Source organism: Leptonychotes weddellii, chromosome 10 (genome assembly GCF_054177405.1).
Source record: "Leptonychotes weddellii isolate Sample4059 chromosome 10, ASM5417740v2, whole genome shotgun sequence".
In the NCBI taxonomy this organism is placed as follows: domain Eukaryota; kingdom Metazoa; phylum Chordata; class Mammalia; order Carnivora; family Phocidae; genus Leptonychotes; species Leptonychotes weddellii.
In genome coordinates, this window is record NC_138378.1 from 38,237,259 (window position 1) to 38,251,932 (window position 14,674).

The 14,674-nt window shown below is 38.3% G+C and overlaps 1 protein-coding gene across 5 annotated transcripts in view; it reads right to left on the reverse strand.

Annotated features, from left to right (window-relative positions):
* Positions 1 to 14,674, reverse strand: part of DZANK1 (double zinc ribbon and ankyrin repeat domains 1) — a 54,398-nt gene that overhangs the window by 20,651 nt on the left and 19,073 nt on the right. For all 5 annotated transcript variants that reach the window (XM_081831981.1, XM_081831976.1, XM_081831978.1 and 2 more), the window contains 2 exons: positions 10,179 to 10,264; positions 2,480 to 2,597 (listed from right to left, as the gene is read on the reverse strand). In XM_081831981.1, coding sequence (XP_081688107.1) covers positions 2,480 to 2,597; positions 10,179 to 10,264 — 204 coding nt within the window. The remainder of the gene's footprint in view (positions 1 to 2,479; positions 2,598 to 10,178; positions 10,265 to 14,674) is intronic.

Below are 14,674 nucleotides of genomic sequence, written 5' to 3' on the forward strand. Positions count from 1 at the left end.
GAAGAAATGAGAGACCAGATTTAATAAATATGTGAGTAAATATAAATGAGTACATAAACATTTTTTCTTATCTTTAAATGACATAAGATCATGTAACACTGCATTTTCAGTTTATTACATATATAGATGTAATATATATGACGATATATATTACAGAAAAGATAAATAAATGGGGAGGAAAAGGAGTATGGCTGTTGACCATTGGATAGCAAAGAAGTTCAACTGGGGTGACATAGACCTGAACTGGCAAGCAAAAAGCAAAAACCTGGGTCCAATGAAACCTGTTTGGAAATCTCCCTCTGGGGAGCTGGTAGAACATGCTGGGAAGGCTGTACAGGCATGCTGCTATAACTTGCCGGCAAACTGCCCACTGGGGTGCCTGAGGACTGTCTGGGAGCTGGCTGGGGTGCCAGTGAAACTCACTGAGAAGCTGTTCGTGGGATGTTACCAAAACACAATGGGGCTCAGCAGAACTGGGTTCCTGCAGGTTAGCTGAGCACCGTCAGAGCAAAAAGAGAGGAAAGCATACCAGAACCAGGAAGAAAGGCCAAGTCCATTCTCCTGCAGTGTCCCTCCAGCAGCAATGTTCCTCTACTAACACAATTAACATCTAGCTAGCTGGCACAGGAGAAATGTTAAAAGGGTCCAGCTCCAGGACCCACGAGGCACGGCAATGAAGGGTGGATCTAGAGCTGTAAGGTGCACTTCTCCATCTGTCTAATGAGACTCTGAGTGTCTTGGATTAAGTTTACCACTTTAAATATTTGTAATCTTGGGGTGCCTGGGTGCCTCAGTTGGTTAAGCCTCTGCCTTCGGCTCAGGTCATGATCCCAGGGTCCTAGGATCGAGCCCCGCATTGGGCTCCTTGCTCAGCGGGGAGCCTGCTTCTCCCTCTGCCTGCTTCTCCCCCTGCTTGTGCTCTCTCTGTCAAACAAATAAATAAAATTTTTAAAAAAATAATAAAAATAAATAATAAAAAAATAAAAATAATAAATAAAATAACAAATAAAATAAATAAAAATAAAATAATAAAAATAAATAAAATATTTATAATCTTTGATAACTTCTCCTCCCTAAAAGAACAAAGAAAGTTCTGAAAATCTGTTTTCCAGGGTGCCTGGGTGGCACAGTTGGTTGAGCGACTGACTCTTGGTTTCAACTCAGGTTGTGATCTCAGGGTCGTGGGATCGAGCCCCACACTGGGCTCTGTGCTCAGCACAGAGTCTGCTTGGGATTCTTTGCCTCTCCCTGGCCCCATCCCCTGCTCACACTATCTCTCTCTAAAATAATAAATAAATAAAATCTTTGAAAATCTGTTTTCAGGCAAGTAAAAAATAATTTTGATACTGCACCAATGAATGAATATAAGCAGGGAAAATCCAAACTGCTGGGATCTATTCATAGTTTATTTTCTGTATTATCTTCTTTATGAAGTTCAAAATACATTACAGCAAATTAAATTAACTTCTACAACAATCTTGAGCAATACCTTGGAATAAATTGTAAAAAAGATATCCATTTAGATTCTCACCCTTTGCTTGAAGGTATAACTCAATTCTAGAACTCTAGACTTAAACACACTGAATTAGTGGCTTTTTCTTAGTGACTATCTTTTTAAAGATGGTTATCTTTCAGTCAACATCATAGATCCTTTTATTTCATTTTGTAAACCCTACTCCATAAAAATGCCCAAGTTTCAAGTGCATAAAAGATAACACATTTTGGTGAAGGTTTTGATTTTTAGTAAGCTGAGTATCTTTTCTAACTATAAACTCATTAGTAGGCTTATACCAATTATTATCTATACTTAACAGCCAAAATTTTTTAATTGATCAATCTATAGCTTATACCAATAGCATCTTTGGACAAAATGATGTATCTTAAGGATATACAGACTTGTAATTAGTACTTCTCTCCATTTATTTCTAGAATAGAAATATTACTGTACCCAGGTTATAAACTGAGTATCATCTGAGTAGGAAATATATATTTATCTATGCACATATCACTGAAACAATAAGATTTCAGGGCACCTGGGTGGCTCAGCTGGTTAAGCGTCTGCCTTAGATTCAGGTCATGAACCCAGGGTCCTGGGTTCGAGTCCCATATCAGGTTCCCTGCTCCATGGGGAGCCTGCTTCTCTCTCTCCCTCTGCCTGCCACTCCCCCTGCTTGTGCACGCGTGCTCTCTCTCTCTCTCCATCAAATAAATAAATAAAATCTTTAAAAAAAAACAAAACAATACAATAAAATTTCAGTATCCTTCTGAGCCTGTGCTTCTGTAAGGCCACCAAAAGAAGTGGCATCGCAAACAAGGTTTTCCATTTTTAAGTAAGAGACTGGGCAATAAGAGATTAGACTGCCAGTAATTTTTTCAACACTGTTTATGTTTGCGGATCATGAGTGCCAGGTCTATGCTACTGCTCTACTAAAGATCAGATAAACCAATGAAAGAAGTTTTTAAAGATTCTGCTGCTCACCTGAGCTCCTTCTGGGGGTGGGAGACGACAGCCAAATATGGGTGGGACAGGAGAGCCACATTCTTGACAGAAGCGAGCAAAGGGGTCAGACGGGCGGGGGGCCAGGCAGTGGGCACACCTACAACAAAATAGGTTCCTGACTGGCCATGTTCTGATGGGTTCACATTAAAAGTCAGATGAAAATCTCTAAGTGTGCAAACATTTTAGAAAATAAAAAAACAAAACAAAGAGCAGACCACTCTCAAAGGCTATGGAACAAGTTCAAGACAGGGGATGCTTCTCCAGTCATTTTATTACAAAGTGGCCTTCCACCTGGACCCACTGGTCCTTCACCTGGCCTGGCTTACCTTATTTCCCAACGTTTGGCAGAAGTTTATCAGCAGCCTTGATCCCACTTCTGACTCATCCTATGACACTGGATTTGGCGTGCGTGAGGGTGATCCCCGAGAATTCCAGTAAAGTCTATCTTAACTGCAATTTTCTGACTTCCTACCTGACCTCTGAGCTCAGTCTGTGACAGGTCTTGCCTGGAGGAGGACCACGTCTTGACCAAAGAAGATATACAAATGGTCAAGAAACACATGAAAAAAATGCTCAACGTCACTTGTCATTAGGAAAATGCAAATCAAAACCACAATGAAACTTCACTTTATATCTATTAGGATGACTATTAGAAAAACAGAAAATAACAAGTATTGGTGGAGAAATTGACACCCTTGTGCATTTCTGGTGGAAGGTAAAATGATGCAGCTGCTGTGGAAAACAGTTTAGCAGTTCCTGAAAAAGTTGGACAAAGAATTACCATAAAATCGAAATTCCAGTCCTAGGTAAATACCCAGAAGAACTGAAATCAGGGACTCAGATACTTGGACACCAATGTTCACAGCAGCATTATTCACAATAGTCAAATGTGGTAACAACTCAAGTGTCCATGAACAGATGAGCAGATAAACAAATTGTGGTGTATACATAATGGGATATTTTTCATCTTTAATACGGAATGCAATTCTGATACAGACTACAACGTGAGAACTTCGAAAATATGCTCAGTGAAGTAAGTCAGACACAAAAGGACAAATATTGTCTGATTCTACTTACATAAGGTAACTAGAATAGGCAAATTCATAAAAACAGAAAGGAGAACAGAGGTTACTAGGGGCTGGAAGGATTAGGTGAAGGAGTTATTGCTTAATGGGAACTGAGTTCTGTTTGGAATGACAAAGAAGTCCCGGAAATGGATGGTGGTGATGGCTGCACAACATTGTGAATGTACCTAATGCCAGTGAATTGTACTTAAAAATCATTAAAGTGGTAGATTTTATTTACCTATATTTTACCACAATAAAAGTGTAAAGGGCCTCAAAAATAATCGATACAAAATAAAAGTAATAATGTAAGGATGTATACGTATAATATGTATAAATGTAACAATGTATTATGGGGTTCATAATATTCGCAGAAGTGAAATGAGTGACCACAGTAGCACAAAGGCTGTTGTTATTCAGCGCCTGGAAGTACGGGATCATGAGGTTCCTATGCTGTGTACAAAGTGGCCTAATCCTGCTTGAGGATGGGCTGTGATGAGTTAAAAATACGTATTAGAAACCCTAAAGCAACTACTAAGAACAAAGTTCTAGCTAATAAGCTAACAAAGCATATAAAGCAAAATGGAATCGTGAAACATACCCAACTAATCCAAAAGATGGCAGAAAAAAAGAAAAGGCAACAAAGAACAGATAAGATGAACAGAAAACAAATAGCATGATGGTTGATTTAAATTCAAACATATCAATAATCAGAATATACTCTTAACACCCCAACTAAAATGTAGAAATTGTCAGGTTTTTTAAAAAGCAAGACCTAACTAGATGTTGCTTTAAAAAAACTTAAAGAAAAACAGATAGGTTAAAAGTAAAAGGATGAAAACAGTTAGATCATGCAAACACTAAGCAGAAGAAAGCAGGGGTGGGTGTGTTAATATCAGACAAAACAGGTTTCTTTCTTTTTTTTTTCAGACAAAATAGATTTCTGAGCAAAGAGTATCACCAGGGTTAAAGAAGGTTATTCATTATGATAAAGGGGTCAACTCAGCAAGAGGACATAAGAATCCAAAAGGTTTATACACAATAATAGAGCTTAAAAGTACATGAAGCAAAATCCAATAGAAAGCAAGGATAAAGAGACAAATTCATAATTATAGCCACAGATTTCTCAATCACTGATTAAGCAATAGACAGAAAAATCAGTAAAGATAGAGAAGAGTTAAATAATATCATCAACCAGCTTAACCTAATTGACAGTTACAGAATACTCACTCTAGCAAAATGTACATCCTTTTCAAGTGTACATGGAAGATTCACCAATCAAATCATACAATATATGTTCTCTGATCAAAAAAGGAATTAAATTTGAAGTAAGTACCAGAGGATATAAGGAAAATCCCCAAATACTTGGAAATTTAATAAAATACTTTCAAATAACCCATGGGTCAAAAAAGAAATGACAAGGATAGTTAGAAAGTTTACACTGAATTAAAATGAAAACACAACAGGGGCGCCTAGCTCAGTCAATAGAGCATGTGGCTCTTGATCTCAGAGTCATGAGTTCAAGCCCCACACTGGGCATGGGGTCTACTTAAAAAAATTAAAAATAAAAATGAAATGAAAACACAACATACTAATATTAGGGGCTAACGCAGTACTCGGGGAAAATTTGCAGAATTCTAAATGCCTATATTAGAACGAAGAAAGCCTTCAAATGAATGAGTTCATCTTCCACATACTAAAGAAATTAGAAAAAGAAGAGCAGAGGCGCCGGGTGGCGCAGGTGGTTGAGCAAACAGCTCTTGGTTTCAGCTCAGGTCCTGATCTCATATGGGTCATGAGATCCAGCCCCACGTCCAGCTCCAAACTCAGTGCAGAGTCTGCTTTACATTCAGTCTCCCTCTGCCCCCTGCTCCTGCTCTCTTTCTCTCTCTCTAACAAATAAATAAATCTTAGAAAAAGAAGAGCAAATAAAACTAACGGTTCGCTAAAAAAGAAACAGATAAACAGACTTATATTTATTAAACAAACTTAATATGTAGTTTAAAGTCTTCCTTAAAACTCTGGACCCCAGTGCTTTCACTGGTGTACCCGACCAAACACCTAAGGAAGAAATAATACCAATTCTTTTCTTTTTTATTAACATATAATGTATTATTTGTTTCAGGGGTACAGGTCTGTGATTCAACAGTCTTACACAATTCACAGTGCTCACCATAGCACATACCCTCCCCAATGTCCATCACCCAGCCACCCCAACCCTCCTACCACCCAATAATACCAATTCTAAACAAACTCAGAAAATTAAAGGAGAGAGAATACTTCCCAACTTATTTTGTGAACCCAGAATTACCTTGATACTAAAATCAGAGAAAGACACTGTAAGGCATGAAAACTACAGACCAATATCCCTCATGTACATATATGCAAAAAGTTCCTTATATTTTAGCAAATCAAATTAAATATTACATAAAATAGATAATACTTCAAGTGAGGTTTATCTCAGAAATGCATGGCTGATTTAAAACTTGAAAATCAGGGCACCTGGGTGGCTCAGTCTGTTAAGCGTCTGCCTTCGGCTCAGGTCATGATCCCGGGGTCCTGGGATTGAGCCCCACATTGAGCTCCCTTCTCAGTGGGGAGCCTGCTTCCTCTTCTCCCTCTCCCTCTGCCTGCTGCTCTGCCTACTTATGTGCTCCCTCTCTCTCTCTCTGTCAAATAAATAAATAAAATATTTAAAAAAATAAAACTTGAAAATCAGGGGTGCCTGTGTGGCTCAGTCAGTTAAGTGTCTGACTTTGGCTCAGGTCATGATCTTAGGGTCCTGGGATCAAGAGCCCTGCGCCTGGCTCCATGCTCGGCAGGGAGTCTGCTTCACCCTCTCCCTCTGCCCTTCCCCCAGCTCATGCTCTCTCTGTCTCTCTCTCTCAAATAAATAAACAAAATCTTTAAAATAAAACTTGAAAATCAATCTTTGTAATTCACCACATGAACAAAAAAGGAAAAACCATATTACTTTAATAGGTAGAGAAAATGCTATAGACAAAATCCAACATCTAGTCCTGATTTAAAAGAAAAACAACCAAAAAACCCTAGGGGCACCTGTGTGGCTCAGTCAGTTAAGCATCTGCCTTCGACTCAGGTCATGATCCCAGAATCCTGGGATCCAGCCCCGCATCTGGCTCCCTACTCAGTAGGGAGCCTGCTTCTCCCTCTCCCTCTGCCCCCCGGCTCGTCTCTCTATCTCAGATAAATAAATAAAATCTTAAAAAAAAAAAAAACCTCTCAGCAAGCTAGGACTAGGAGAAAATTTCCTCAATCTGAAAGGTCAACAAAAAAAATCTACAGCCAATATCATATTTAATGTTAAGAAATGGAATGTTTTCTCCCTAAGTTCAGGAATAAGGCAAGAATGTCCACTCTCATCACTTCTATTCTAAATTTACTGGAAGTCTGGCCAAGGCAACAAGTCAAGGGAAAAAAAGAACAAAGAAAAGGGATCTGTATATATGTTCCAGCTATAGAGATCAGACTGTTTTCGGTTTGCACAGCACCTCAGGGGAGGAAAGAATATATGAATAGGGAATATTGCCATCCAGGTGGCTTTAGGGTCCTGAGGAGTAGAGAAGGATGGCACTGGGGAGGTCTGGATGGATCTAATTTGTGTAGGAGTTCCCTGTAGATAAATTACTGATCCCCCAACTACTATCTCCCAGGATGTAACGGCTGAATTAATATGTAATCAACTGCACTGTAACTAAGGCAGGTGCACGCCCCACCCAATACCATTTCTTACCCTCTAATCCTACCCGATCTTTAACAAAGCATTAATAATTCTAAGGATCATCTCTATTTTGTTGTGCTTTTTTGTAACTTTTAAATAAATCAGTTTATAGTGGAAGAAAGGAAGGAAGGAAGGAAGGAAAGAAGGAAGGAAGGAAGGAAGGAAGGAAAGAAGGAAGGAAGGAAAGAAGAAAGGAAGGAAGGAAGGATCCATGTAGAAAATGAAGAAATTTACATTTTAAAAGCAAAAAATTTTAAATTTACATTTTAAAATTTACATTTTAAAAAATTTACATTTTAAAAGCAATACCATTTATGACAGCATCAAAAAAATACGAAATACTTAGAAATCAATTTGATAAAAGATATGTAAATCCTGAGCACTGAAAACTATACAACACTGCTGAAAGAAATTAAGGAAGAACTAAATAAACGATGAGATAACCTCATTTTTCTGGACTGTAAAGACTCAAAATTGTTAATAACATCAATTTTTCTTAAATTAATATATCAACTAAATGCAATCCAAATCAAAACTCTAGCAGACATTTTGTAGATGTTGAGAAGCTGACTTTAAAACTTATTTGAAAATGCAAAGTACCGAGAGGAGCCAAACTATTTTTGTAAAAGAAGAACAAAGCTGAAGAATGTGTAACACTTAGTTTCAAGACTTATTATAAAGGTATGGCAATCAAGCAGTGTGGTAGTAAATAAATATAGACAAACATCAGTGGATCAGAATACAGAGTCCAGAAACATACCCACAAAATCTCAAAAGTAATCAATCAGAAAAGGACAATCTTTTCAACAAATGGTGCTGGAATAACCTCACACTATAATTAAATATGGATCACAGACCTAAATATAAGAGCTACAACTTCTAGAAGAAAACATAGAAGAAAATCTTATGAGTGGGATATGTCTTTGGTTTGGGAAAGACTTCTTAAATATGTCAAAATAAACATTAAGTATAAGACAAATAAATACATTGCATTTGATCAAAAATAAAAACTTTAGCTCTTTAAAAAACTTTCTTAAGCAAATAACAAGCCAAAACTGGGAGAAAATATTTGCAAAACATATATTAACAAAAGAGAACATGTACAACTCTATAATTAGGAGATACAGTACTCAATTTTTAAAAAGGGCAAAACATTTGAACAGGCACTTTCCCAAAGAAGGTATATGGATGGCAAATAAACACTTTTAAAGATGCTCAAAGTCATTAGTCACTAGGGAAATGCAAATGAAATCCACAAGCACCATCTCACAAGAATGGCCAAACATAAAAATTAAAGCATTGGTGAGGATGTAGAGAAAGTGGGATTCTCATACACTGTTGCTGGGAATGTAAAATGGTGCACCTCCTTTGGAAAACAGCTTGGCAGTTTCTTAAAAAGTTAAACGTACAGCTATCATATGACCGAGGCATTTCATTCCAGATATGTACTTAAGGGAAATGAAACTATATATGCATATCATGACTTGTATACAAATGTTCTTAGCTTTACCTGTAATAGCCCAAAACTGGAAACAACCCAGATGTCCATCAATAGATGACTAAATATACAGATTGTGATGTATCCATACAACGGGATACTACTCAACAATAAAAAGGAATAAACACCTGATACGTGCAGCAACGTGGGTGAATCTCAAAATAACTAGGAAAAGGAATGGGGCGCCGGGGTGGCTCAGTTGTTAAGCGTCTGCCTTCGGCTCAGGTCATGATCCCAGGGTCCTGGGATCGAGCCTGGCATCGGGCTCCCTGCTCCACAGGAAACCTGCTTCTCCCCCTCCCACTCCCACTGCTTGTGTTCCCTCTCTTGCTGTGTCTCTCTCTGTCAAATAAATAAATAAAATCTTAAAAAAAAAATAACTAGGAAAATGAAAGAAGCTTGGCAAAAAGAGCACATACTGAATTATTCCATTTATGTATGGAATCAAATGCAAACTAAAACTACAGTGACGAGAAGCAGATCAATAGTTGCCTTGGGATAGGGAGGAGCACAAGGGAGGGACTTCAAAAGGGTACAGCGCAGGAAACTTTTGGAGGTGATGGGCTTGTTCATTTTAATTATAGTGATAGTTTCAAGGTTATATGCACATGTCAATTGCACCTTTTTTTTTGCAAAATGAATTAAAAAATTTTTTTACTTGAGTATAGTTGACATACAATGTTACATTGGTTTCAGTTGTATAACATAGTGATTCAACTTCTTTACATGTTAGGCTCACAAGTATAGCTACTATCTGTCACCGTACAATGCTATTACCATTGGCTATATTCCCTATGCTTTTATTCCTGTAACTTATTCCATAACTGGAAGACTATATCTCCCACTCCCCTTCCCCCATTTTGCCCATCCCTCCAACCCCCTCTCCTCTGGCAACCATCAGTTTGTTCTATTTATAAGTCTGATTCTTCTGTTTGTCTATTCATTTTTTTTTGTTTTTTAGATTCTACATATGAGTGAATTCATATGGTATTTGTCTTTCTCTAATTTCACTCAGCATAATACCCTCTAGGTCTATCCATGTTGTAGCAAATGGCACGATCTCATCCTTTTTATGGCTGTGTAATGTTCCACTGCATAAATATACCACATCTTCCCTAGTCATTCGCCTATTGATGAACACTTAGGTTGTTTCCATGTCTTCGCTATTGTACATAATGATGTGATATACATAAGGGTCAACTGTACTTTTTAAATAAGTACAGTTTTATTGTATATCAATATACTTTTAAAATTTATAAAAATTTAATGAAAGACAGTTGGGTGAGAAAACACCATTCTTATGTCTCATCCTTAAATTTTTTTGACAATGTCTCAGTAGGATTTAAGAACTAGTAAAGAAAATGTAATACTTACTTGAGAAAGTCTGTCTCTCTTTGAATTCTCATGATCTCCGTGCTTGTTAAACTCTTCTGGCCAGTTATGTGTGCAAAACTAGGGAACTACAATTAAGGATACATATAAAATCACAGTAAAAGCTATGTACAGTAAAATTGCATTTTAATGTATTGTCTTATCATATCCAGCACTCATCTTTTGAGAACCACGACGGGAGAATCATAAGTAATGATTACCCTAGGACCCAACATTAAAAAATTAGAGTGCTATCATGATTAGATATGTATATTTCACTAAACACAGAGTTTACAAGAAAAGATATCTGAATTTACCATCAGACAGACCAGAGTTTAGAATTTAAAAACCTAAGTTGCCCTCCATTTTTCTCAAAGATTACATCCCCAGGAAACTCAAAGATTCACCTAAAAGAACATATGCAGCAACTGTCTGCTGTTATCCAAAAACATTTAACTCATTTGATATATTTTTATTTGAGCATTCACTTTGTACCAGGCACTGTGTTTGACACAGGGAGGGGGGACAAAGATAAATATTACATGGTCCCTACCCTTTAGGAGCTGAACTGGTGGACACACAAAATACTGAAACACTGTGGTTTCAGTATAGTAATGCATTTGTGTTGAGTCCCATGGGACCCTAGAAGAGAAAATAATCACATTCACTTGCTCCAGGGGAGAAAGGCCTCCCAGGATGCTAACACCTGAGCTGGGTCTGGGAAAGTAAAAAAAGATTTGTCAAATGGACACAAGACAATGGGATTCCCAAGCAGGGGAAACCCATTTGCAAAGGCACAGTGGTAGGGCAGTGCTTGGCCTATCCTGGGGCTCAGGGGTGTGACGTGTTTTAGACGTCTGAGTAACTGGAGAAGGAACATGGAGGGGAGGAGCTATCACTTAGGAGGGGTCTGACACCTGCTAAAATCGTATTACATAGTCATTACCTCCTTAACATTTCACAGTGATCTTATGAGGTGGGTAATATTAACCTCATTTAAAAATTTTTTGTAATAGTTTCTTTAGATATAATTTTGAACTTACAGAAAAGTTGCAAAGAGAGTACAAATAACTCCTGCATACCCAGCTTGACCAGGTTTTCATGTTAACATTTTGCCCAGTGCACCTTCTCTCTCTCTCTCCCTGAATCATGTGAGAATGAGCGGCAGTTACAATGCCCTTCTGCCCCTACATACTTGAGTGTGCACGACGTTAAGAACAAGGATGTCCTCTTACATGACAATGCAATTATCAAAACCAGAAAAGTTAACGGCTACACAATACTATGATCTAATCCCCAGATCTTTATTCAAATGTCATTGTTCCTACCAATGATGTCCTTCACACTATATATTATTTTTCCTGGTCTAGGATCCAGTCCAGTGTTACGCTGTGCATTTAGTTGTCAAGTCTCTTTTGTCTCCTTTAACCTGGAATTGTTCCTCAGTCTGTCTGTATCTTTCATGATCTTGACATGTTTGAAGAGTAATGGGTCATTTAATCTGTAGAATCTCCATTAATTTGGTTTTGTCTGATGTTTCTTCATTACTGGATTCAGGCATGCATTTTGGCACAAATATGAGGGAAATGATATTGTGTCCATCTCAGTGCCTTACACCAAGAGGCACATATAATCCCCATTTTTGTTTCCCTTGCCTTTGAAGACATGTCTAGCAAGAAGTTGCTGAGGCCAAGGTCAAAGAGGTTGCTGCCTATGTTCTCCTCTAGGACTTTGATGGATTCCTGTCTCACATTTAGGTCTTTCATTCATTTTGAGTTTATCTTTGTGTATAGTGTAAGAAAATGGTCCAGTTTCATTCTTCTGCATGTGGCTGTCCAATTTTCCCAACACCATTTGTTGAAGACACTGCCTTTTTTCCATTGGATATTCTTTCCAGCTTTGTCAAGGATTAGTTGACCATAAAGCTGAGGGTCCATTTCTGGGTTCTCTATTCTGTTGCATTGACCTATGTGTCTGTTTTTGTGCCAGTACCATATTGCCTTGATGATTACAGCTTTGTAGTAGAGCTTGAAGTCCGGAATTATGCTGCTATCAGCTTTTGTTTTCTTTTTCAACATTCCTCTAGCTATTCGGGGTCTTTTCTGGTTCTAGTCAAATTTTAGGATTATTTGTTCCAGCTCTGTGAAAAATACTGATGGTATTTTGATAGGGATTGCATTGAATGTGTAGATTGTTCTGGATAGCATAGACATTTTAACAATATTTTTCTTGGAGGGAGGTGGGTGAGGGAATGGGGTAACTGGGTGATGGGCATTAAGGAGGGCACTTGATGTAATGAGCATTGTAATATGCAACTGATGCATCACTAAACTCTACCTCTGAAACTAAAAATAATCATCATCATCCCCATTTTTGAGATGAAGATGCTGAGGCTCAGAAAGGTTGAGTCACTTGCTTGAGGTCATGTCAACAGTATGTGAACTATCTCACATACCCAGGCCTCTCTGACCCCAGTAGGGTCCCTGTCCACCACAATAACTATGGGCTACAGACTCCAGAATTTATGCTTCAGGCAATGGGGAGCAGTCAGAGGTTTTGAGTTGCTTTTGTGTCAGATCCAACATGGCATGGACAAAGTGGTGGTCTACTGGCCAAATCTGGCCTGCCATTGAGTTTCATTTGGCCTATATATATTGATCCACACAGCGTTTAAAAATTCGATTTAATTGTTAACATTTAAAATTAGGTTATAACACATAAAGATGCAGGTTTCTGGATTTTCTTGCAAAATCATAAGATGTGGCAACACTGAGTCTGTAGGCCTTCTTGTACATAGTTGACTGGAGCTAAGTAGAGATAACTAACCCATTGAGCTGACTCAGGCATTCCATGTTGCCAGAGAACCCCTGACTCAGGACCTGAAACTAAAGCCCTGTGTCTGCTGTCATTTATCTTCCACCCAGGTTTTACAACACATTTACTCTGCTGCCTAGCCCCTAATGGCGCCCCCAGGTCAGATGCTTAGTTCAGAGACATCTTGTCTCCCTGGTGGTTGTTGACATGTTGTAATACCCAGCATCATTAATTCTGATGTTTGCTGAAGTATGCTTCAGATGGGATTGAGCTGGAATAAAGATCTCTTACCAAAAGGAATAAAAAGAGTAGAAGATAAACGTTTTGCAGTCCTTTTCTGGTCCTCTTGGTCCTCTGATTTCTAGTCAATTTCCCCAAATGTGTCCCCATGTTCCTAGTTTTGGGGTATTCTAAATCTTGGAATCTTTACATATTGTCTCATCCTATCTTTCCTTTTGAAACTACTCTTAAATAACTAGGTGGGCAAGGCAATCCAAATATTCATACACAAAGAAAATCAATCACTCTTTCTAGACACATTACAGATTATTATGGTCATGTGAGAATGTTTTCCAAAAATAGTTATGATTGCATTTTGTCATATACCATTCATTCTTCAAAATGATAGTTTTCTATCTCAAAACCAGTATGCTTATATACTACACTGGCTACACTGGGGAGCACTGCTTACAGGAGTTGAGTGCTCATTAGTCCATTTGGTAACCAGGGAATCATTCTTCCAGAAGACTGAGAAGGGCAATCTTCTATTGCAGGGATGGTTGTCCTTTTGTTTACTGAGATTTTCAGGAAGGCCTTACTAGGTCAGTGGTCCTCTGGCCTGGGCTTTGTGACCTTCCAGGAAATATAGTCAGTGGGCTCACAGAAGAACCCAGGAGGTCACACTGAGTTACACTACAGCACTAGAGACTGGAAATGAAGAAAAGGATTTGACTTTGAGATAAGGATAGCTGGTCTTCTAGGCCAGGGATGCTCAGACTGAGCTGATTACCAAAATCTTTCAGGAACTCCATCCCAGGCTTATGGGATCAGATTATCTAAAAGGACTATAGGAAGGTGTAGCTGGGAGTGCATATATATATTTAAAGTTCCCCCAGGTGATTCTGATGTACAACCATGTGTGAGGGTCACGCCTTTTTTATACTTGATGGTAAGTGTGAGCAGCCTTGGGATCACAGGTACACAAGAAGCAGTTGTGGTTGGCTAGAAAATGTAATTCCAGGTACACTCTACCTAGGGCTCAGAATTGGAGGAAGAGAGCAAGGACTCCTGGGTTGTCCTTAGATGCCAAAAGTCTAGACTGGATTTTATAAACACTGAAAAATCAGAGTGCTCAAATAGTTTTAGTAGGCAACTAGGATAAGAGAATCTTTGTGTTATATAGTAATTAAGTAATTAAATATTTAGGTTGTAAATCACGTCCAAATCTAATGGGCAAGTCCCTGTCCTTGTCTAATTTGAATCCTTGGTAACATTTGACACAGATGTGCACTTCTCCTTGAAACTCTATCTTCTTTTGACTTCTATGGCACCACTTTTTTTTTTTTTCCTTTGGCTTTCTTCCTACTTCTCAGGCTCTTCCTCCTCTGCTCAACATCTAAGTCAAGGATTTTGTCTTGTGCCATCTACTCTTCATCTTCTGTACCCTGTCAGCAAGTAATCTCATT